The sequence below is a fragment of the Spodoptera frugiperda genome, chromosome 25, assembly GCF_023101765.2.
Source record: "Spodoptera frugiperda isolate SF20-4 chromosome 25, AGI-APGP_CSIRO_Sfru_2.0, whole genome shotgun sequence".
Classification (NCBI taxonomy): Eukaryota; Metazoa; Arthropoda; class Insecta; order Lepidoptera; family Noctuidae; genus Spodoptera; species Spodoptera frugiperda.
The window spans coordinates 9,728,860-9,752,005 of NC_064236.1; the positions used below are offsets into that span (position 1 = coordinate 9,728,860).

General features: G+C 35.9%; 1 protein-coding gene across 5 annotated transcripts in view; it reads left to right on the top strand.

Moving 5' to 3' along the window:
• The window catches only part of LOC118262896 (neprilysin-2), a 56,823-nt gene that overhangs the window by 23,209 nt on the left and 10,468 nt on the right, over positions 1-23,146 (top strand). For 4 of the 5 annotated variants that reach the window (XM_035574599.2, XM_035574581.2, XM_035574571.2 and 1 more), the window contains exons 2-6: positions 1,830-1,880; positions 16,062-16,198; positions 20,357-20,470; positions 20,846-21,091; positions 22,771-22,982. In XM_035574599.2, coding sequence (XP_035430492.1) covers positions 1,864-1,880; positions 16,062-16,198; positions 20,357-20,470; positions 20,846-21,091; positions 22,771-22,982 — 726 coding nt within the window. In that variant the 5' untranslated portion in view covers positions 1,830-1,863. Of the gene's footprint in view, positions 1-1,493; positions 1,657-1,829; positions 1,881-16,061; positions 16,199-20,356; positions 20,471-20,845; positions 21,092-22,770; positions 22,983-23,146 lie in introns of those variants that run through there. The other variant, XM_035574554.2, reaches the window with a different exon arrangement.

Consider the following 23,146-nt stretch of genomic DNA (forward strand, 5'->3'; position numbering starts at 1 on the left):
AATCCTATGTCTAAGAATTAAGATTTAGAAGACGTTTTATTGAATCTAATATTAAAATAGTAGATATATACTTCAATTTATGGCAAAGACAACAAAAAGATTAACTAGTTACTGCTGTAATCAAATAGCACAGTACATGACTGAATGGCTAACGTGTCAGTACGTTAGTCATAGCCTTCTTGTACGTAAATTAGTAGTACGAGACAGTACTTATAACAGTATTCATGGATAATGTTAACGCATCATGGCAATTTCATTCTAAGTAAATTATGAATGAACTAATACGATATTTCTTACTCCTATAAGTTAATCCCAACCTATACACGTGGTGTGTACTTCCATGCAAGGGTTTATACTGACATATCGCATTATCATCAACTCGCACTGCATTCGGTACATAAGCATTAATAACATATCACTGAGCTTGATTTTTAAACTTCGTTCCTCACATTAAACATTTCATATATTATATCATTTCTATATAATTCCATTCTCATGCTTTGATCTGCTTCTTTATTGTTTTAGTTCAAGGTAAATATTTTCGGTATATAAATATAATTAAGTACTTAAATTACAAATTTGGACAATATTTTGGTCACAGGCGTAGGTGGCTATTATGAAAGTATTTTGCTTATTTCCATATCACATTGTGTTTTACAATTTACTGAGTTTGAATAGAATTGGTTTACTTGTATGGAACCTTTCAATGTAATCTCCATTTATGGTCAGTCGTGAAGAATATTAAACTCTGTAACTTAGTATAGAGTAGTTATCAGAACAATAACAATAGGTAGCACCTATACCTAATATATTCTGAGGTGCTAACTAAATATGTATACTTAGACACATTTAAATCAATGTTAGGTAGGTTTACAACAAACTATTGGATGTTGCGTTTCTGTAGTTAGGTATAAGACCATGTTTCTTACTAATTATTTTTAAATTATTTTGTAAAATTTGAGACCTTAGATTCTTTACCTAACAAAATACAAGTAAATAAATACTATGATATAAAGGGGTAGTGTTTGTTTCGCACGAAATGTGTTCGATAAAACAGTGAAGTATTCTTTACAACAATCTGTTGTAATAAAATTAGTATATTACCGGTCGGCATCATTGCCTATTTTTTGACAATTGAATTTTAAAGTCATTGTTCATTCAAATGACACAGATGCACGAGGCAAGAAGTGTGTAATTCGCTGCACAACTTCAACTATCATTAACGTAGAAGATTACGTAGCCTCGTGTTTCAATGTAAAGTAGGAAACGGATCATTGAGTATCGTGTTAATGCTGATATTAACAAACCTCACCGGCTCACAGCAGCTTATGTATGTCGGCTTTCCTGACTGGCCTGACGGGGCGCAGTAATCGCAAAACTCATCCGCGGACCCGTTTTCTAATTTCTCTCACGGCTAGAAAACCGATCTCTATTAAGGATTATATTTTATGTTAACGATATTAGTGGGTAGTGGCTGAGACTACCTCTTCCATAACAACATTAATAGAAGCGGCGACAGTACAGATACGACAGTCGTCGCGGCATGTCAATCGTGTTCCGCGCGCCCATTGTCTCCGCTATACAATAATTAGTGGATATTGCACCCTGATTCACAGACGCAATGACCGAGAAACACGATTCAATCCAGGACTCACTGTTCGTATCTACTTCCTATCGTGTCTACAAACATTTGCACTTTCAATACACAAGTGAAACTTAGGGGACGCCTTGCAACTTTCGAACATTTCGAATTAAATTACTGTAGAAAACTTGGTTAGTTATCACGTGGGCGTATGGATGAATAAAACAGTTTTGTGTTTTTGTTCCAGTGGAGACGCAGGATACATCTCTGCAAGCTACGAAATGAGGAATAACGTAAAGTGAGTACCTTCTTTTATATACAGTACAATACGCCGAGCTTTCATATCAAATCGCGACACACTACCTTACAAAACACATAACAATATACTAAGATGTTGCCTCGTCACAGCCCTAATGAAAGTCACGAAATAGTTTTAATTCGTAAAAACGTGTTACAAAATGAATGTTGCGTAATGGTATGGAACGAGATCGTCAATAAATTAACGGTTTATCTCGTACACACGTATGGCACTCTAACACAATCTTCATTAAAATCGTTGTATTAACGACGTTGTTAAACAACACGTGCTTATCACCGTCAGGAATCGAGACGTAGCCAACGTACGTACCTACATTCACTATCTCAGAGCTTCGACAGGCGGCGGCCTTTAGATAAACTTCAAGAACAAACAATATGTTAAAAATATATTATTTTTAATAAGCACGTACATAATTTTTATTATCGTTCTAAAATACGTTTAGTTTACCTATTATCATCACTTATCAGCGACAGCTAGACGTTGTATAACATTATTTATTAGTTGTTTCTTCAAAGTAAGCACGTCGTATATTGCCGAAGCGACTTGGAACAGCAGAGTTGCAATGTTCTGCTGAACCAGCGGCGTCGGCCTAACGTGATAACAATATGTAAATTACCTATTAAATATGCTATCTTACGAGAATTTACCCACTTGTCTCAGAGTTCCCACAATTTGTAAATTTAATGGCATGCCTGCGGCTTCACGCACTTGTGCCTACTTGGACTTTCATAAAAACTTGTTAGCATAAACGAAAATTAAAATTTCAGCGGTACACGCATTATCCCGTGCTTTATATGATTAAATCCAGTATAAACTACTTTCTAATTTTTTTTAACGTACCCATAGTATAGTATAGGTACACCAACAGCTCAAGTCTCTGCGACAACGGGTAAACTAATATTTTCACTAATAATATTAGTGTATTATGATTTGCCACTGACCCTTCGACTTATAACTGAAAAAGTGAATTTGTATCAAAAACTTTACTAGCATATCGTTTGAAATTTAAAACGTGGGGGCAATTAATAATGACCAGTGGACAGATAAAACAGCGTATTATCAAATCTTAGTTGAATTGTACTAAACATAAGTAAACCGACGATTGTAGTGAAGGTGTAACGTGGACACAAGTATCCAAGTTGTTAGCGAGATCTTTGTCAGTTAAGTTCTTGTGCAAATACTTTAGTTTGTAGTGCTCACAACTGTCATAATGTTGACCATATCTGTACTCCTAACTCGTTGGAAACGGATTTGGCGCGTTCTCTGTGACTCCAGTACCTGCAAACAAACCAAATATGTGTTCCAACAAATAAAGTAATTATTTACTCAACCATCATTTGCGACGTTATTAAGCAAAACAAAATTTAGATTAACTTGAGAGATACTCGCTAACAAACGTGGAATTTTAATAAGAAAAATATAAATTCAAATAAGGCAAAGAACTCCAGAGTCGTGGTTAGAATTTAGCACATTAATTACATAAGTACCCAGCAGGATTACGTATAACTTGTACACTTGAGAAATAGTTAATTCTGCTTAGAATTACATTAGCAGACAGAAATATTTACTCCGCCATACAACGCTTTTTCAGTGACTGTAATTGAAAATTAAATAAAATGTTCAGTTTGAAATCGCCCTTCATAAATTAATGCAGCATATATTTTGTTGACGCGGACTTATGATATCCAGTCGCGTAAAACACTTCTGGTTTTTATACCATCATGGCAAAATGATTAGCACCTTTTTCTTCCAAGTGTTAACAGAATAGACTGTCTTTACGTCATTGTTTTTGTCATCTCCATTCCGCCTCCGCCAGTTCGGCACCTAATTTAAATACTTTATAAATAATTCACTTTGCTCTGATTAACGTAATTTTTGTGCCACGAAAACATTTCCTCTAGGCGGGCAGTTATCAAACGTGTTTTGCTGTTCATTCCCAGTCGGATATTTACTGGCGCAGGTATTTTCAATCCAATTTTTTAAGGTTAGATGTATAGACCTCCGATTATTTTTAGACGAAGATATTTAATTTTATTGAACTGTTGTTTACTGTGACGTTTATAACACCTACGATTTTTGCTATAAAAATACTTATACCTTGCTACATAGATAATTTAAATTATTCAGTCGACTGTAATTTCATTGGCGAGTTATTGATCAATTAAAGGGCATTCGTATAATGCTCATGCGGCGACACGACCTTGCTTGACAAATATACGGCCAGTGATGCGGTCGTGTACTCTGTGTAGTCATCGTCCGTCTCTTCGGGGCAATGCCAGGTTCTGTGCTAATAAAACATATTAGAAATATAAACAGCACTCACGTTTACTTCAACAAATCGTTCTACATGGTTTTCCTTATCTACCTGTGATAATATTATAGCATACGGAACCAAAGTCAAAGAGGTGTTCATAAAAAAAATATATTTCTCTAAATTAGTTTAGTCATCGCCTGCTTACAGTATGTACGGTCGGCTGAAAGTAAAAGAATTACTATGCGTGCACACGAGAGATTTCGTGTTTTGTATAATATATTATGTATCATAAAAATTGTAAAAGTGCCAATGAAACTCAAATAGGATTCAACAAGAAGCGACAGCTATTGCCAACACTGATCTCACTTGAGGAGTGGTCCTCTGATCAGCAAGTTTCAATAGTCAGGATGAGGCTGGATCTACTTCTGCCGGCAATAGTAAATTTCATGTTGGCAGAGACAGATAGTTGGATGGAAATGGCGTCGTTTTGTGAGACAGTATGTCTACAACACGAAATTGTCACCTGTTGGCGTTTGCACTCTTCTACTTGATGACCATACCACTACTGGTGATCATCGGGCTGGGTGTAGAAAACTAACAATTCAACACTCCCTAGTCTTTTTCTCCAAATATTAGCCACCAGTTCAAGGTTTCCCCATCATCATATATTGCCAATATTTCGTCACGGCATCACAAGCGCGAGAGCGGAGTGTCGGCCATTAACGAAATTGTCGTTGCGACCTAATTTGTGAACAAACCCTGACTGAAAGCAATTTACAGGTTTTTAAAGTAATGAGTCAAGCATGAATAATTGTTTGATGATATGAACAGCCATGCAGGAATAATTTATTTAAACATGAGATTTACCCAAACGGTATGTTCAAGGTCACATCCACATTATAAAAAGGTTAACACCCCACCGTAACAAGAAGTTAACATCAAGATCAAGATGGATTCGGTTAAGGCGATATTTTTCTATACAACTAAACCAACCAAATACTCTGGCCACTTTGACACGAAGCACAATGCAGTACTGGTACTACTTCTTCACGTTGCTTGCTGAAATGATTAATATCTGAGTTAAATAAACAGCTTACCATTTGTTCTATTGTAACAACACCTATTGTTATAAAGCTGATGTGATAGTTCGTTCAACTCTTGAACTTATGCAGCCGTGAGTAACGGTCGATCTCCATACAATCGTCCTGACAGCACGCGCACAGCACGGGCCACTCCTGCGCCGCACCGTTACCTATATAACCAATCACGTATCATATATTTTCGAAGTTTATTTGGTCCTTTCACTTAAAGCCATTGTATTCACGTTTGGATTAGTTCCAAGCATTGTGTGCTATCGAGAAAGCGGTTTCACTCGGTTTATTGAATCCTTAATGCTTTGCACCTTGGAAACCCTTAACGTTTTATGTGTTTGGATACCGCCTAACAAATCCTTTAATATAAACAAAAGTAAGAGTGATCGCCTTAATTTACCTTGACAGAAGCCTAGTTTCGCTGCTATTAAGACGGTCAAAAAGGTTTATTGACCTCAACAAAGACAATGAACTTGTCAAACCGGTCTACGAGTAGAAAATAAAAAATCTCAATACGGTAATATCCAATGACATCGGAGTTGTTAGTTGCATAACAAGTACCGCGGTGGTGTTGCGGAACAGGTTGTTACTCCCGCTGAGCACGGCCTGACCCACCGGCCCTCCCTGCCGCTTCTCATACGTACTGCTTGATCTATCCAAACGTCTACTGAATCCACTCATGACTTGAGTTCATTCTAATCCATCTCGTTTGTTTGAACTAATCACACGTAACGACTTAATTTGTCTGTCCTTGGAGCACGGAGAATAAACGTAAATAACGAAAGACGAGGGAAACAGAGACAATCTTAACCTTAAGCCAGTGCAGACAATACTTGAAGACGAATATTTTATTCCAAAATGAAATACTATAAAGGGAACAAAATACGCTTAAAAAAATCTAAGAAGGTCTAGAAAAGGATGGGTGAGCGTTAGGGAAAAGGAAAAAATAGGTTTCAATTTTCCATATTTTTTACATATTGTCCTCTTCTTCCAGTAGGCTACATTTTACTTACCAGTACTTTCTAAGTTTTATTATTTTTAAAGATATACCTTCGTATTTTATCTATATGAATTGGTGCCGTCTCTGCGTAGCTAGGCACTTAATTAACTTACTGTTTAATTTCCTCAAGTGATTTCTTTACCTTGAACACTGCCCTGCCACTAGATTTAACGCTGTTTTGAACAAAAACATTCAATGGCGTCGTCACATCGTCACGGTCGTGCTAGTTGTTTTTTGGGCATTTGTTAGCTACTATCAATGCACTCAATAAGTGTGTGTTATAAAAACGCATGGCGATGAGTTAACAATGAAAATTTTTGGTCAGAGTAAAAAAATCTAATATCTAAATATTATAATGACAATGTATTGTTATAAAACTGGCAAAGCGTTGAAATCCGTGTTTATATTCCCATGCAGTGATTATCTCAAGTATATAAGAATAATGAGTCGGTAGCCTTCAGCCATCACGACAATTTTATTGCAAACAATTGGTGCTACATCGCTACGCAATCGAGACACAGCGCGTGCGCGGCGTTTCCAATAAATTGTTAAAACTCACGAAACGTTTGACACTGCGAATGTTGATATTTTGACTGATTTCTAACTTGTAACTACCTACTTACCTACGGTAATGGTTGCAGTATGTTGTAGTAAAACAATAAAGAAACATACATTGATTTATCTCTTACTCACTTACTTAATTGAATGGCTTACTGTTTATTTAAATCTGGGTAACATGTTTACCAACAAGGCAATATTTTACTGAAATACGGGTAAGCCAGTAAACATTCAATTAAGAGATTAACAGAATGTATTCTCTTTTGTATTACTTCAATCACTTACGTCTCGATGTATGATATCGATCATCGATGTATGTCTTACAGTCGCATTTATATACCAGATGCAATTATACAGTTATATGCTGTATATGCTTATAAGCATAACGCATATTGATACTAGGTACGTAATTTTGGCCATTTTTCGATGACGAAGTCTCTGTTTTCTAGACGTCTGCGGATTGGTTATGCATAAAAAGGGCTATTACCTAAAATCCTATCTTTATAATTAACACAAGAAAGCACAATGTTAAAAATGTAATTGAGTCACTTCGTATGTACAGGTACAAAAGAAACTAAACCCATAAAGTCAATATCCATATTTCATTACTATTCTAAAATCATTATTAAATAAAAAGGTTTTAATAACATGCTACAAATAAACATTTGAAAGTCATGTTAATTAAATATTTTAATTTAAAATCATTTCAGTATGGTGCGAATAATGACATTATTAATCCAAGTATTAAGCTTGATAAGAAGCAAACAAATTGCCAACTATGTATCTCATAATACATAAGTACATAAATATTCAGACGACCTGATTAAGGTCGCAGGGAGCCGCTGGATGCAGGACGCTTCCAATCGGCCCATCTGGAAGTCATTGAGGGAGGTCTATGTTCAGCAGAGGACGTCTTATGGCTGATATGATGATGATAACATAAATGTATAAAAATATTTAATGAATACTGTTGGTTTTTAGAAGAAAGCTATTAGCTATTAGAAATTAGAAAGCTATTATGGTTTCAAATTCTTCTGCATTCTTATATTAGGTATGTACCTATGTAGCAAACTGTTAAGATATATGATTTATTTAAAAACATATATTTTACCAATAGGCACACTTGATAGATAATTATGTTGATACCCATAAATGTGTTTGTAACGTTCATTCAATTAATTAGAACGATTAAACAACTAGCTATAGGTTTACACGATAGCATAAAAAATGTTTCAAGTTGAAAATTATACGAAACTGCACTTGTGTTAATTTATCGGTATTATTTACTTAAACGGTAAATCAATAGGTTCACTCCCTATCATATAAGACTTATAACACAAATGGCGAAAACCGAGTGTGCATTATATAGCAGTATCGCATGCATCAACATGACGTTGCACTTACTTAAACGTAATCATGTAGGGGTGTAATTTACTTATATAAAATACTCAAAATATGAATGACAATGTAGACAAATCATTCATGTTGCATGTCATCAGCCTGCTCGACAATATGTATATCATAAAACAACAAATGCAAAACACTTGTATTCAAATTATACAAATAATCAAATTGTACATGTAATAATGTTGAACAAACAGAGATTTGATCCAATTGTAATGGCGTGACACCTAGCTGTGTTTTTATGCAAATGTGAAAGACGCCATTGTTTTAGAAAACAAAGTCCTGCAAACTATAAACTGTAACGTTGAAACAATACGAAACTGTGTTACTTGTATACGAAGTACTCACTGTCTGTTCAAGTGGACCAAACTTATTTCACATAAAGTTATTTAACCCGCGACATTGTGGACGACCATTTGAGTTGGTAAAATAATACCTTCTTATTTCCATTCGCTGATGACACACATTTCTTTATTTTCTTCTCTAACTGTTTCTGTCACGAAAGCAAAGTCGCCACAAACAATACTCGTATTTACTTAGACCGACCATTAAGGACACAGTTATCAAATTTATAAAAAAATAAATGTAACTAACTACTTACCTATTCTGTAACCCTATAGTTAAATCAATAGTAGTTACTATCTATAAATTAAATACATACATACAAATAATTATATGGGAATAAAGTAAACGTGTATAAAGCTAGAACACTCTCGTGGTGTAGTTTTGAGGTTTCCATTTTCCCAAGTTTCTTTTTACCTCAATGGCTTGTAGATCAAAGAAACACTTGAACACCGATTAAAATACGTTCAGCTACCGCAGAAGGCGCGAAATTAAATCATAAAAGAGCGAGAGAGGCAGATTCACGAACAGTCATGAGCTGCCAATTGGTATTCCTAATTCACTTTATTGTCTGTTGGACCAAAACGACGACAGCTGAGGTCGTTTCACCAGGGACTTACGAATAAAATGGCATTTTACGTTTCTTCAATCGACCTCAATTTGTCGTTTGGGTTATAAAAGTATCTTGAACCACCAAAAAACAATGTTTGCTACACACGGAATTACACACTGTTACAAAACGTATCATTTACAATATTATACACGAATTGTTTGCCTGATATTTGGATACCGTCCAAATATATTTTTCGGTGCCGTGAAGGGCTCGGCTAAACAATGTTGATGCTATTTATTAACCCATTTATTTAGTTTAACTATTAGATTAGATATTATCCGCCCAATGTCAAGGTTGAGAACGAGAAAACGTTACGAAAATCTCAGCAGCTTTTTTGGAGAACTTTATTATTTCGATGAGGAAATCGTCCTCAATTACTAAACATTTAAATCTCAATGTTGTTTACCAGTCCAGTTCTCGTTGCTTAAGTGATATCGACTTAATGTCGATTAACTTTTTGTGTCAATATTGTCTAATGCCTCTGAAAATTCTAATTGAAAATTCTGCAGAAGTTTTAAAGCATCATCACCAACCGTTTAAAATTTCCAATGCCATTCAAAGTAAATTAATTATAAAGTCAATATTATTTTATGTTATGAACTGATTAATGTAATCACGTGTTTTGGTATTAAGTTGATTTATTAAAAAACAATAGTCTATATAAAAATAAGTCGGGTTTTCCTTCTTGACGCTATAACTCCAGAACGCAAAAACCGATTTCCACGGTTTTGCATTTGTTGGAAAGGTGAAGAAGGTCTCGGGCTCCGTGAGGGTTATAGCAAAAAAAAATTAGGAAAAAGTCAAGAGAAAAGTAGGAAATCAAGGAAAAATCATTGTTGGCGAAACGGAGTTCGCCGAGTTTGCTAGTAATTGGTAAATAAAAGAAAGGCCGGCAACGCACCTGTGACTCCTCTGGTGTTGCGGGTGACCATGGGCGGCGCTGATCGCTTACCATCAGGTGACTCGTTTGCTCGTTTGCCTCCTATTCCATAAAAAAATAAAATATAAGGAATTTCTTTGACTTTGAATTTCGTGGTGTGACAGTAGTTCATCATCGTACAATACGTTTACTTTTCAATTAATAAAGTCGCGGTAACTACGTATTGAACAAAGTATTATTAGAATTTTGTTATCAAAATTCTCTCGTCTATTGTTTGGTTTGCCTCTATCGTTATAACATAATTGTTGAAATTAAAGTACATCATCGCTTACATTTCGAAGAATAACACACGTAATTATTATGTTACAATATTTTTAATTTCTTCGTATTTTACAAATGAATTGTAACATCGTTTCATATTTGTAAAACGAACGCTTTACTATAGTATAGTCAGAGACATATTTCTTTACGATATTTTCGAGATCAACCAACGTGTTGATATGTAAAAAGGTTTTTCTAGCGGAAACGTCTAGCTCCCATGGGAAATGGGGAAAGATTGTGGAGATAGTCTAGCCTTGCGGGTTGCGGGTACCATGACATAATATAATATCATATTCGTTTTCTACAAAGACCGACACAAATGTACTTCTTACATTTCCCATAACATATTAGAAGTTTGTTACGAGGCGCAAGCTTTGTACATCGAACGCAAATCCAGACTTCACTGCAATATTAGTTTCGAAATTCAATTCATACGCGTGCTGTGAAATATTATAGGGCAACTTTGTCACCCTCATGTGGCGTGCTCGCTAACATTTATCAGTATCCACCCAGGGAAATTTCCTGTATCTAATCACTTTGCCAGTTTAAATCAGTCTCTGTGTACAGGTATGAATTTCAAAGTCAGGTAATTGGATTAGAAACTCCCAACACGTCTGTGGTCGACGACACATACAACTCAATTTCTTTTAATCGAATGCGAACGCAATTGACTTTGTGAAAACAACGCGGCTCCAAGCAAAAAGTATAAAAACTAGTAAACATGGTTTAGATGAAACTCTCGAGTTAACTTGTTGAAACAGGGTACACGCGTGCATGGATGGCTTCGATATTGGCTAACTTGAAATTGGATCATGTAATAGGTTGAAGGTCAGTGTAAGGGTTGCATCAACCGCCATGTTGCCTTCACTAGCTAATTGAATCTCGACACATTCAATTTTCTATCTATTGATCAACAGAATGAATTTGATTTTCCATTTACTCAGTTATGGGCGACTCCATTCGCGTGGTACACGGCACGTGTAAGCTGGCGCAGACGTTGATGCACTTCAGTTTATCAAAGATTACATTATTGATCTGAAACCAATTTCCTAGTTGCCTTATTGGCTTGATGAGAAAGGATTTGAATGATATTGATAGTTACCTGCCCTTCTCGTACTTAGATTGTTTCTGTATTAGTGACTGAAGTAGTACCTACATATCTCATCTTAGGTTGAATGAAGCACATGGTAAGGCGCAGGTGTGAGAACCAGACTGGAGCGTACGGGGCGTTGCGATAGTCCGCTCCAGTCTGGTTCTCACACCTGCGCTTTCGGTGGCCAGAAATCATCGCACGATTACCGATGCATGGAGCGTCTACTGCGGGTCGCAGAAGCAGGAAACGGCTTCCCAGCTTTATATATTTCTGCAGACTACCTAGCGGGTTTACTGGGGATCCGGCTCAAAGGGCAGAAATAGTAACGGGGTGGTTTTTAATCAGTAAGAGTCTGACACTCCCTCCAGCCTCGCCAAAGGCGGGAGAAGTCATTGGATGATTTTCCCCACTCAAAAAAAAAAGATTTATATATTTGATGCTGACTGTACATTTTCAAAAGCGGGAAACATTTGTTTATATTAATAAAGAGAAAAAATAGTACCTACCTAAGTCAATTTGTTTATGTACCTACAAAAACTAGTTATTACTTTATATATCCGCAGGCTTACGTACGCCTGCAAAATACAATTTAATCGGTGTCTAAAAACTATAGTCGAAATAAAAACAATTATGTCTGTTAAACTTTTATAACTAAAGAAAAAAACAGTAATCAGTTATAACGCAACATAAAACTCACCTGAACTGATCGCTATTGTAATTGTAAACCATATCTTTTTATTTAATCTGTATTCCTAAACACCGACGACTCTTTTGTGAACCATGTGCTTCATTCAACCTAAGATGAGATATGTAGGTACTACTTCAGTCACTAATACAGAAACAATCTAAGTACGAGAAGGGCAGGTAACTATCAATATCATTCAAATCCTTTCTCATCAAGCCAATAAGGCAACTAGGAAATTGGTTTCAGATCAATAATGTAATCTTTGATAAACTGAAGTGCATCAACGTCTGCGCCAGCTTACACGTGCCGTGTACCACGCGAATGGAGTCGCCCATAACTGAGTAAATGGAAAATCAAATTCATTCTGTTGATCAATAGATAGAAAATTGAATGTGTCGAGATTCAATTAGCTAGTGAAGGCAACATGGCGGTTGATGCAACCCTTACACTGACCTTCAACCTATTACATGATCCAATTTCAAGTTAGCCAATATCGAAGCCATCCATGCACGCGTGTACCCTGTTTCAACAAGTTAACTCGAGAGTTTCATCTAAACCATGTTTACTAGTTTTTATACTTTTTGCTTGGAGCCGCGTTGTTTTCACAAAGTCAATTGCGTTCGCATTCGATTAAAAGAAATTGAGTTGTATGTGTCGTCGACCACAGACGTGTTGGGAGTTTCTAATCCAATTACCTGACTTTGAAATTCATACCTGTACACAGAGACTGATTTAAACTGGCAAAGTGATTAGATACAGGAAATTTCCCTGGGTGGATACTGATAAATGTTAGCGAGCACGCCACATGAGGGTGACAAAGTTGCCCTATAATATTTCACAGCACGCGTATGAATTGAATTTCGAAACTAATATTGCAGTGAAGTCTGGATTTGCGTTCGATGTACAAAGCTTGCGCCTCGTAACAAACTTCTAATATGTTATGGGAAATGTAAGAAGTACATTTGTGTCGGTCTTTGTAGAAAACGAATATGATATTATATTATGTCATGGTACCCGCAACCCGCAAGGCTAGACTATCTCCACAATCTTTCCCCATTTCCCATGGGAGCTAGACGTTTCCGCTAGAAAAACCTTTTTACATATCAACACGTTGGTTGATCTCGAAAATATCGTAAAGAAATATGTCTCTGACTATACTATAGTAAAGCGTTCGTTTTACAAATATGAAACGATGTTACAATTCATTTGTAAAATACGAAGAAATTAAAAATATTGTAACATAATAATTACGTGTGTTATTCTTCGAAATGTAAGCGATGATGTACTTTAATTTCAACAATTATGTTATAACGATAGAGGCAAACCAAACAATAGACGAGAGAATTTTGATAACAAAATTCTAATAATACTTTGTTCAATACGTAGTTACCGCGACTTTATTAATTGAAAAGTAAACGTATTGTACGATGATGAACTACTGTCACACCACGAAATTCAAAGTCAAAGAAATTCCTTATATTTTATTTTTTTATGGAATAGGAGGCAAACGAGCAAACGAGTCACCTGATGGTAAGCGATCAGCGCCGCCCATGGTCACCCGCAACACCAGAGGAGTCACAGGTGCGTTGCCGGCCTTTCTTTTATTTACCAATTACTAGCAAACTCGGCGAACTCCGTTTCGCCAACAATGATTTTTCCTTGATTTCCTACTTTTCTCTTGACTTTTTCCTAATTTTTTTTTGCTATAACCCTCACGGAGCCCGAGACCTTCTTCACCTTTCCAACAAATGCAAAACCGTGGAAATCGGTTTTTGCGTTCTGGAGTTATAGCGTCAAGAAGGAAACATTTGATTTAACTGAACTTTTGTAGGTGTTACATTGTACGCATGAGATTTTTAAGGTTTTCCATATATATGTATTTAATGTTTTTAAGGGATGATATTCAACGGTGATGTTTGGTTAGTGGTGTTTTTCTATGAGCTGATGGGATGATTGCGATCTACATGCCTACTGTTGGCATAGCTACAAAGGCTTACAGACTACTGCACCCACGATACAAGCTAAAATCCTAGTGTAGGACAGTATTTTGTTTAAAAAGAAAACGGTGATTGGATTCCCAGTTTGATTAAGGATATAGTAAGTTCGAATTGACATGATTATCCGTTAAGAAAAAATGACTTCGTGCTTTGCAGGGCACGCAAAAACATCGGTCAAGGTTACAGCCTCTTGTAGTGGTCGATACATGTACCATGTCAGACGCCTTCCCTACATTTGCCTTTGTAACATCTGTGTTCAGCAATAATTCATCATAAAGTACTAGTAGTCCCTGACACCAATAAATACTCAAAAATTTTATAAAATTCGACCATTTCATGAAGTGAGCAAGACCTGTGTGACATTTTAATGGTTAACTAATAAAATTTAATAATTTGATATATTATGTAACGAAGTAACAAAATTTTCGGGTCATACTAACCGGTCAACACGGCACGCGGTCTAAAATCAAAGATTGCGCCTGAGACGTCCTTCCTTTTTCTTTACAAATTGTTCATGTCAAATACATTATTTGTTTTACCTTTGTCATCTTTTTGTACACCCTAAATAAAAGATGTGCCGTAAGTGGTTATTATTTTAAATCTCATTTGACTCACACATTTATTTTTTGTTTTTTACGGAACAAAGGCTTGATAAACTATTCACAAGTTTATTGTGTCGACTACCAATATTTATGATGCCTTGTGTGAACCATAAACATTATTTGAGTACAGATATTTTTATGTTTTGGTTGCGTCTATGAATTTGACCAACCCTGAACGTCCGTCCCTATACTATACATGTTATACATTGGATCCTGGCTGTATAAGCCTCTTTGTTACCGACACTATGAAAGAGTTTTCTTTAAATTCCCATAAGATTACAAGAAAGGTTCAAGTGGGATCCCCAGCGACTTCTTTTCGTTTAGCACCAAGGAAAATAACGGTTACACGAAAATTGGGTTACCAAAACAAATTGAAAATTAGGAGGCAATTTTCTCCTTCAAAGAACAACCATTCTCATTTTTTTTATTTCAATTTTTTACACAACTTTGGTTAATTTAAGCAATAAAATCTTTTACAAAACGTTTAGATTACCTACGAGTACAATAAGGATTAGAATTGCGTGAGATGTTATTTCAGATCAGACGTTAGGTACAACAAACAGGTGATATACCTAATAGAGTTAATTAAGTCGGTATTCCGTAACACTGATGAAGCGCTTTACCAGTAATCTTCTAACTTAGGAAGGTAGGTACCTGTAATTAATTGGCATAAAAGCTTAATCTTCATCTTATGATGGCTCACTCTTATTAAATTTAGATTGGCAATATGCTATATTTCCTTATTATGAGATAATAAGAAGGCAGACAGCAACATTTGATTATATTAAACAGCCTTGATCGCGGCCTTGTTGTGGTACAGCGATGGATTAAATAAATTAGTTACACTGAACCTACAGTTAGTGATCACAGTTAGATATGCAATCTTGAGATTATTTACGCAATAACTGAATTGTTTTGAAGCTGTTTGGTGAAGGATATTTAGAAAATAGTTATAAGGGAAAATAATACAGATAGTTACATACACATACTACAGTTACATGATATACTACAGTTTTGATTATGGATTTTTATGAATTGACGACAAAAAAAATGCTCATTTATTTTTTTCATTCAATCCTTCTATCGACAATCGACTTTACCACGTACCCTTGCTTAAATATGGCTTCGATTTTTTTTTTAAATAATCAATACACTTTTTATTATTTCTTTTCTTCTTCCGGGTACCATAAAGCCAACAAATTATTGAACTATAATTATGTATCCAATTTAAAATATTGATTATCTAGGTTTTTCTTTCTTAATAATTTGTATTATAACTATTTTATTTGTTCATTACTAATGAGCATGTATTTTATACAGGCCGTCGTTTTGGGGTCAAAGGACCACGATGGAGAAGCGACTGTTGCTGGGAGTGGGGGTAATGGCCATCCTGGCCATCGCTTTCTTCGCAGCGTTTATCGCGACCCTCCTGGTCCGAACCTCCACTGACATCAACGGTAAGTGGTTCAGCCATCTGCAGACAACAACAGGCAGACGACAGAAGCGTGGAGAAATACAGATGGATATAAAACATAATTTACAAAATAATGCCCCCGTATTTACAATCTAAAAGTTAGAGCCTTTAGCTTTATTTATCTATTTGTTACTTTCTTCCATATAACGACCATGAAACAAAGGAGTAGGTAATATTTGTTATGGCTACATCATTCGTACAATAATAGTTTCATTCAGGAATATATTCCAATTTTATTCATATCAGAGTTTTAAAGTTATTTTTAGACAATAATCTATGTGCTTAATATTATTTTCTTGCGAATCATTCTCGTTAATTATATATTTTGATACAAAAATACCCATTTTTGATGTGGTTTTTTGAATGCTTAATTATCTGCGGTTACTATTAGATGAGTAATTTTGCTAGCAAAAAGTTGTAGGTAAGTACATTACCGTTTTTTTTAATCAGATTCTTCATAACTCATTGATATGTACATAACTATTATATAAAGTGTATACTTAAGTGTACACTTTATGTACAAATGAAAAATTGCAATACTGTCCCACCGTTAGTTTATTTTCTTACACAAGTTAAATACTTTAGTTAAAATTCGCGTGAGCATACTTTCCATAGTAACGCCATTCCTATCTACTTACAAAGACAAAAATCTTTTACAGTATTTGTATATCCCTGATTACATGCCTTTGATACACAGTAAAGTACACCTTTAATTTATGGAGAGAAGTTATATGCATTTATTCATAACATTTTACAATATTCGAAAAGAATTAGCATTCACAAAATGTAAGTCCTTAAGCAACCGAATGAGTAATTAGAGAACATTTTACGAGTGATTCAGTCCTTTTGTTCCTTTTTATATGGTCACTGGTCATAAGTTGTGGTCAAAGGCCACCTTCGACCTTTATTCTGTCGTGAAGGTAAATTTTAGTTTAAGTAACAATAGAATCTGCAAACTACTTTTAAGATAAGGAAAACTCATTTAATGCAGGCGATGCCTTCATTTCCTCCAACTAGTGGAGTTATAGAAAATCAATTTAGTGCAAGCGGCCGAGATCCCTACGTATTGAAATAATTTCAATTGTAAAATGATTCTATCGCAAACCCCATTTAATGTAGATATCGACAGAGTACCTCTGCCTATCTCTGCCGTTCCTCAGTACGATCACTCAAATTTCCGGCATGAGATGAAACGGAACTGCTATCTCTATTTTACGTCGTCGTGTTTTTCTATGAACTTCGTATATCAAACATTGTAATATATGTACGCTCTTATTCGGTAAAACCAAGTCGTTATCAAATGTTTTTGTTGCGTATGAGCCATCAAGCACACACGAATCGACAACCTCGAATTAAATATAGACTTACAATATATCAATCAACAACAAGCAATTAAACAGAGAAGATGGCCATATTATATTAGAAACGGAAAAAAACATCGTTATTAAATCATACGGTACTACGCACATAGTACTTTGTTGTAGTATAAATAAGAAACTAAATTTCATTGTCATTCAAAATTAGATAAAAGAGGGCAGGTCACGATATAAACTGAGTTTAACTTGTTATCCCTTGAATTTAACTGGTCGATGGTCAGAATAAGTGATGGCGGCGAATGTAACGCATTAGCATCGGCAGTACGCCGTACGCTTGTCAACGATGCGGAAATAAGGAAACGAGCAGGGAAACGACGTGACTCGGTTTGCACATCACTGCATAGGATATAATATATATATACCACTTTGCGAAATCTAGTTGCGAGTTTATTTAAAAAAAAAATGTTTAGTATCGCAAGAGAACGGTGGAAAATGGTCTCAACAGGCGGGTGAGGGTTGCCAAATACTAGATCACGTTGTGTGTCGCAACCCAGGCCACGCTTGGGTGCACGCACTCGTGTCGCCGATATTACACTATATAATAACAATATTACAATACAGAGGTCAGTTTTCACACCAAATTGGGTAAGTTGAATTGAGAAAGATTAACAAAAGAACCTCGTTATTGCAAATATTGATCTAGTAAAGTTTTTCTCGATGTTTATTGCTAAGATTAACTTTTTTCTTGATGCGTATAATTTGACTTATATTTTATTTCTCCTAACGTTTTCCAAGGCAATGGATTCTACATCAATGTGAATATATATGTATCATGTGCAGTGTCTTTCAAAGAAATAAAGGTCGACTTTTCCCTTTAAGTGTCGGATTTTTAAACCGATCCTGCTAGTTAACTGATACTTACCTGCGAAAAGCCAGTACATAAATATTTTATTATCCAAAGATGATGACAAACTACCTAGCGTCCTGAGTATAAAATTAAAGATTTCTTACGGACAGTGATCATACAATTATCTATGAGCCGTACGTATAATTTAGAAGACCATTACGTGCATAGTCATTACACAATGAAGCAATAGTTTCATGGATAATTTGCTCAAAGTCAATCTATTCAAAGGTCCTTGATCGTTTTGAATTTTAAAAATAAGGAAAGTATGACGCTTTTATTACGAGGCCAAGTTCAAAACACGAAATTCGGTCAATACCAACAACCGTATTGAAAAGGCGTGTTACATTTGACGCATAAAACCGTGCGTGCAATTCTTAAAAAACGTTTTATTTTGCAATTGTATTTTGCGATATTAATACGCATCCTTGAATGATTGTGTTTAATTTGTTCTGAAAGTTTACTGTGGACTTGTGAATTAATGGAATTACCACTAGAATTATTTCATCCGATAATGCAGATTACTAGCACGTGTAAAAAATATAAACAACCTATTTTTCTGGGTTACACGAGTAACAACCGTTGCAAAGCGGTAATTGCTATGCAGCTTCACTTGACATCCCCCTCTAGAGATTTCAAAGAAAAACAGAGATGTTTAGTTGTTTAGTTATGCATTTTTATAAACAGATGTTGTGGGCGGGCGCGTGTAATTATTAGGTGCAAATATTGAATAGTAGGTGCTCTGTCTAAGTATTAGGGTAACTGTCCACATTGCGTCATTTGACGAATGCATGCATCCTTCACAAACAATAGGCGGCCTATAAATGTCAAATGCTTGCATCTGGCTTAGAAACAATGAAACATATCCACCAAGAGGTAATGTTAAATGCGCTTATCATTTTTGATGAATGCATGCATTCGTCAAGCAAGGCAGAGTGGACAATAGGCCTTACTGAGAACGGTTATAAGATTCTCGGATTTAAGAGATTAGCGCAACCAGCAACCCGTTCACTAAGTTAATTACGGCACATAGCATAGTGTCGTTGTACTCGCAGCACCACGGCACTTATGTATGAAGCAACGTGTTGAGGATTCGTGTAATGTCACGTCGGATTTCCTATTTTAGTTTTCCTCGGATGTTGCTTGATGTTTGTCAAACTCATTCAAGGCTTTAGAACAATCACAAAGCACTACTGAAGTTATTCGATATTTTTGGGAGTTGATACTTGTATTTATCTTTATAAAAAGAAAAAGGACATACTGTAAATGACAATTATACACTATACAGCCCCATAGTACCACAGGCACTTTACTGACCATTACACGTCATTCAACTTAGAAGACAAAAGTTTTGCTTGAAATGAAATAAACTATGTGCGACCGTTGCAACGTGGAAGACATTAAACTGTCCAGGGCGTACATATTTTATAAGATTCGAGGGAAATAATTGATACCTGCAACATTACCGTTCGAAGAACATGGCAGGGCGGACGAAAAATTCAGTAATTTTCTATAATTTCGCAACATTATCGAACAATAAATAGACAGTTGACCGGCTACTTACATTTGCAAAGCGATGTGGGAACGAACAGCAGTTTTATAGCGTTCTTTGAATTTATTATGATCAAACTCCTCGTATGCTATAACACCGTTGCCTACATGTAGGACTTTAAACCACTTCGTACCAAAATGTATAAAAACGAGAACTTAATGTTTTGATTTTATTTAGATTTGCATGAGTATATGTGTATGAGTATATGTATATGTGACTCATCCTTTTTTAAAATATATTGATTTTATGTGAGCTTGCACCCTGTATTGTCCTGTCACACTACTGTAATATAAGGCTCTGTAGGCCTTACTAGATTTTCCTTTGTGTTCCCATCGCCCTTTTACGAAGCATGTTTTATTTGCGTTTTAGACATACCCCAGACTAGTGAACTGAGAATTTCTTCGTCCATGCCGCCATCAGTTGTTGCTGTGGGATCTGCAGCAGATAAGAAGGTGTGCACCTACCCTGGATGCATCCACACAGGTATATATACTCTCTTGTATATCTATACCTAAAGCAATATTGTAAATAGGCATGAGTAGTACCAACATCTTCCAAAAGTAACATTTCTGTATCTTAGTTATTTAGCTAGAAAAAGAAACCCTATTCTAGATTCATGTTAGCTGTAAATATTTCAAAGTCTATTTGGTTATTTCTATTTTGTAATCCATTATAAATTCGTGTTACAAATAAATTGAGGTCCCAAGGTCAGAAGTGGTCATGAACCACAACAATGTAAGAGAAAAGCGTTGTTGTAACTTTATTGTATTTGAATTTCGTGTTAGCTCATAAAACGCTATGTAATTCAACGGATGACTTTTAAAAGGGGCATGCAAATGACGGCTTTCTTTTTTGTAGCTTCAAAACTACTGCAGAATATGGATGAAAAGGTAGACCCGTGCGATGACTTCTACGATTTCGCTTGCGGATCCTTCGTGAAGAACACTCGCATTCCTGACGACAAGACGTCTGTGAACACGTTCTCGCTCATCACTGATCAGCTGCAAGAACAGATTCGCGCGCTGCTGGACGAGCCCATTGTGGAGCATGAGCCCAGACCATTCGTTCTGGCTAAAACTCTGTACCAGGCCTGCATGAACCGAAGTAAGTGCACATTTATTTAAGCATAAGGTTTTTTACATTAAACACATACTTCTATGATATTTCCATTTAACCGTACCTTCTAATAATAATAGCAACGTGTACTTTGTAGTTGAGGCCACTTTTGCGTGAGAGTAGTCCATTATCCTGCGTTGAAACAATGAAAGGTTAATGCCTGATGATTGTTTAACTGTTACTCCGCACTGTTACTTTTTACTTACATTGCGATACAAATCCAATGATATAATAATATGTTAGTTACATTATTTATTACGTATTAATACGTAGATATAAAGTAATTGGAGTGCATCGTATAACTGTTATCGTTTTTTTTAAACTTCGTGCGTAATTATAATGAATGAGTGAAGATAATAACAGTTAATTTACAAAATAACTAATTAAACACATAAAAATGCGGCTGGAATGTAATTGTTGAGTACATAATTATGTATATACTAATTAATGAAGTATTGAAAGCATGAAATAACATATCTTGTTATTTCACATTATGTATCGGCGAACATATAAGCGTTATACCTGCTGTTGTTTTGCAACATTATTTCTCCGACGAAGTAGCAACAGACAATAGAGTGGTGCCGGGCTGTCAGGCTGCCAGCCGCCAGGTGCACTCAACTTTTAATTATATTTCGCGACACGACCATCCTGTCCTACAACACGACACGAGTTTCATTACTCACAACGCAGGACTAGAGAGGAAGCCATTATTTCATTTTAATTTAAAACTTCCGTGAGTTTGTAGGTATTAAATTGCTATTAGATAAATTTTACAAACTATTTTCGCATAAAGACAACAAACTTTGGGCCCCAACAAGATAACCGCAAATTGGAAGCCAAAGTAAACAAACTTAATTCACTCTCCGTAAACAGTCGGCGAGTTGCTCGATTGTTATTACATTTTGAATATAATGCTTCTCAACTAGTTTACAACAAAGAATTTTTCAATTATAAAAGCTTAAAACTTTTGTGGATTTATTTTCTCGGTGAGCGTTAGAGCCGTCTGCATATAGCTTTGCGAGGTTTAATGCAATTCATAATTCATTTTTATTTAGCTAGAACAACTAGCAATCGTATAGTAGTTAAAATTAATGAATTGATTACAAGATAAGTGGCAAATTTAATTCCGAAAACAGAGAGATCGGAGCCTAGATTACTTTGATTTACAAAGCGGGTCAACGAAGTTAAGACACTCAATTGTACGCAATAACGTGACATCGCGTGTCTATCTGAACCTAGCGCAGGACATAATGAGCTTAATTACGACAATTTATTATTTAACTGTTACTTAAACCTGTTGTGGAATTAAATGTGGGTGAAAGTGAACTAAATGATGTTGCTTCCGTTATTTACACAATCACGGTGACGTAAGTGATGAATGATCGAACTGGAACGAAACTGGACTACAGTAGGTATGGCAACACCAAACAAGGATAGCAAAAGGTTTTGAGTGCGAGGCGCACGTTGCATACTAAGTGAATGTAGTTTTCTACTAAAGAGTGCCGAGCATTTCGCAGAATCGGTGCACTTGGATATTTTTTATTTATTTTTTTCCGCACATTGTGCATCATTCTTTTTCAATATTTTGGTTTAATGTTCGTTCTTATCTTCCTTCCTTGTATTAGTACCGATTAAACTACATGATTCGCATATTTATTTGATGCTAGCTGCCATCGAGTCGCGAGGAGTACAACCCCTGCTTGACATGCTGAAGAGGCTCGGCGGCTGGCCCGTGCTCGACGGCAACAACTGGGACGAGAAATCCTTCACTTGGGAAAAGTCTGTGTACAACTTCAGGGCTGCCGGTTACTCCGTGGATTACTTCCTTGACTTCTCCATAAGCGTCGACGTCAAGAACTCTACCAAGCGCATCATCGATGTAAGAATAATAATAACGTAGCTGCTTCTCAGTAATTTCTTATAGATCATATTGATCCGGTCGGCCGACCTTGTAACAAGAAGTAGGCGCATTTTTTTGAGTGTTCGTTACGTGTGACCACATAAGTACTGTAATGTGGCCGCTCGTTAAACTTACCTAAGACT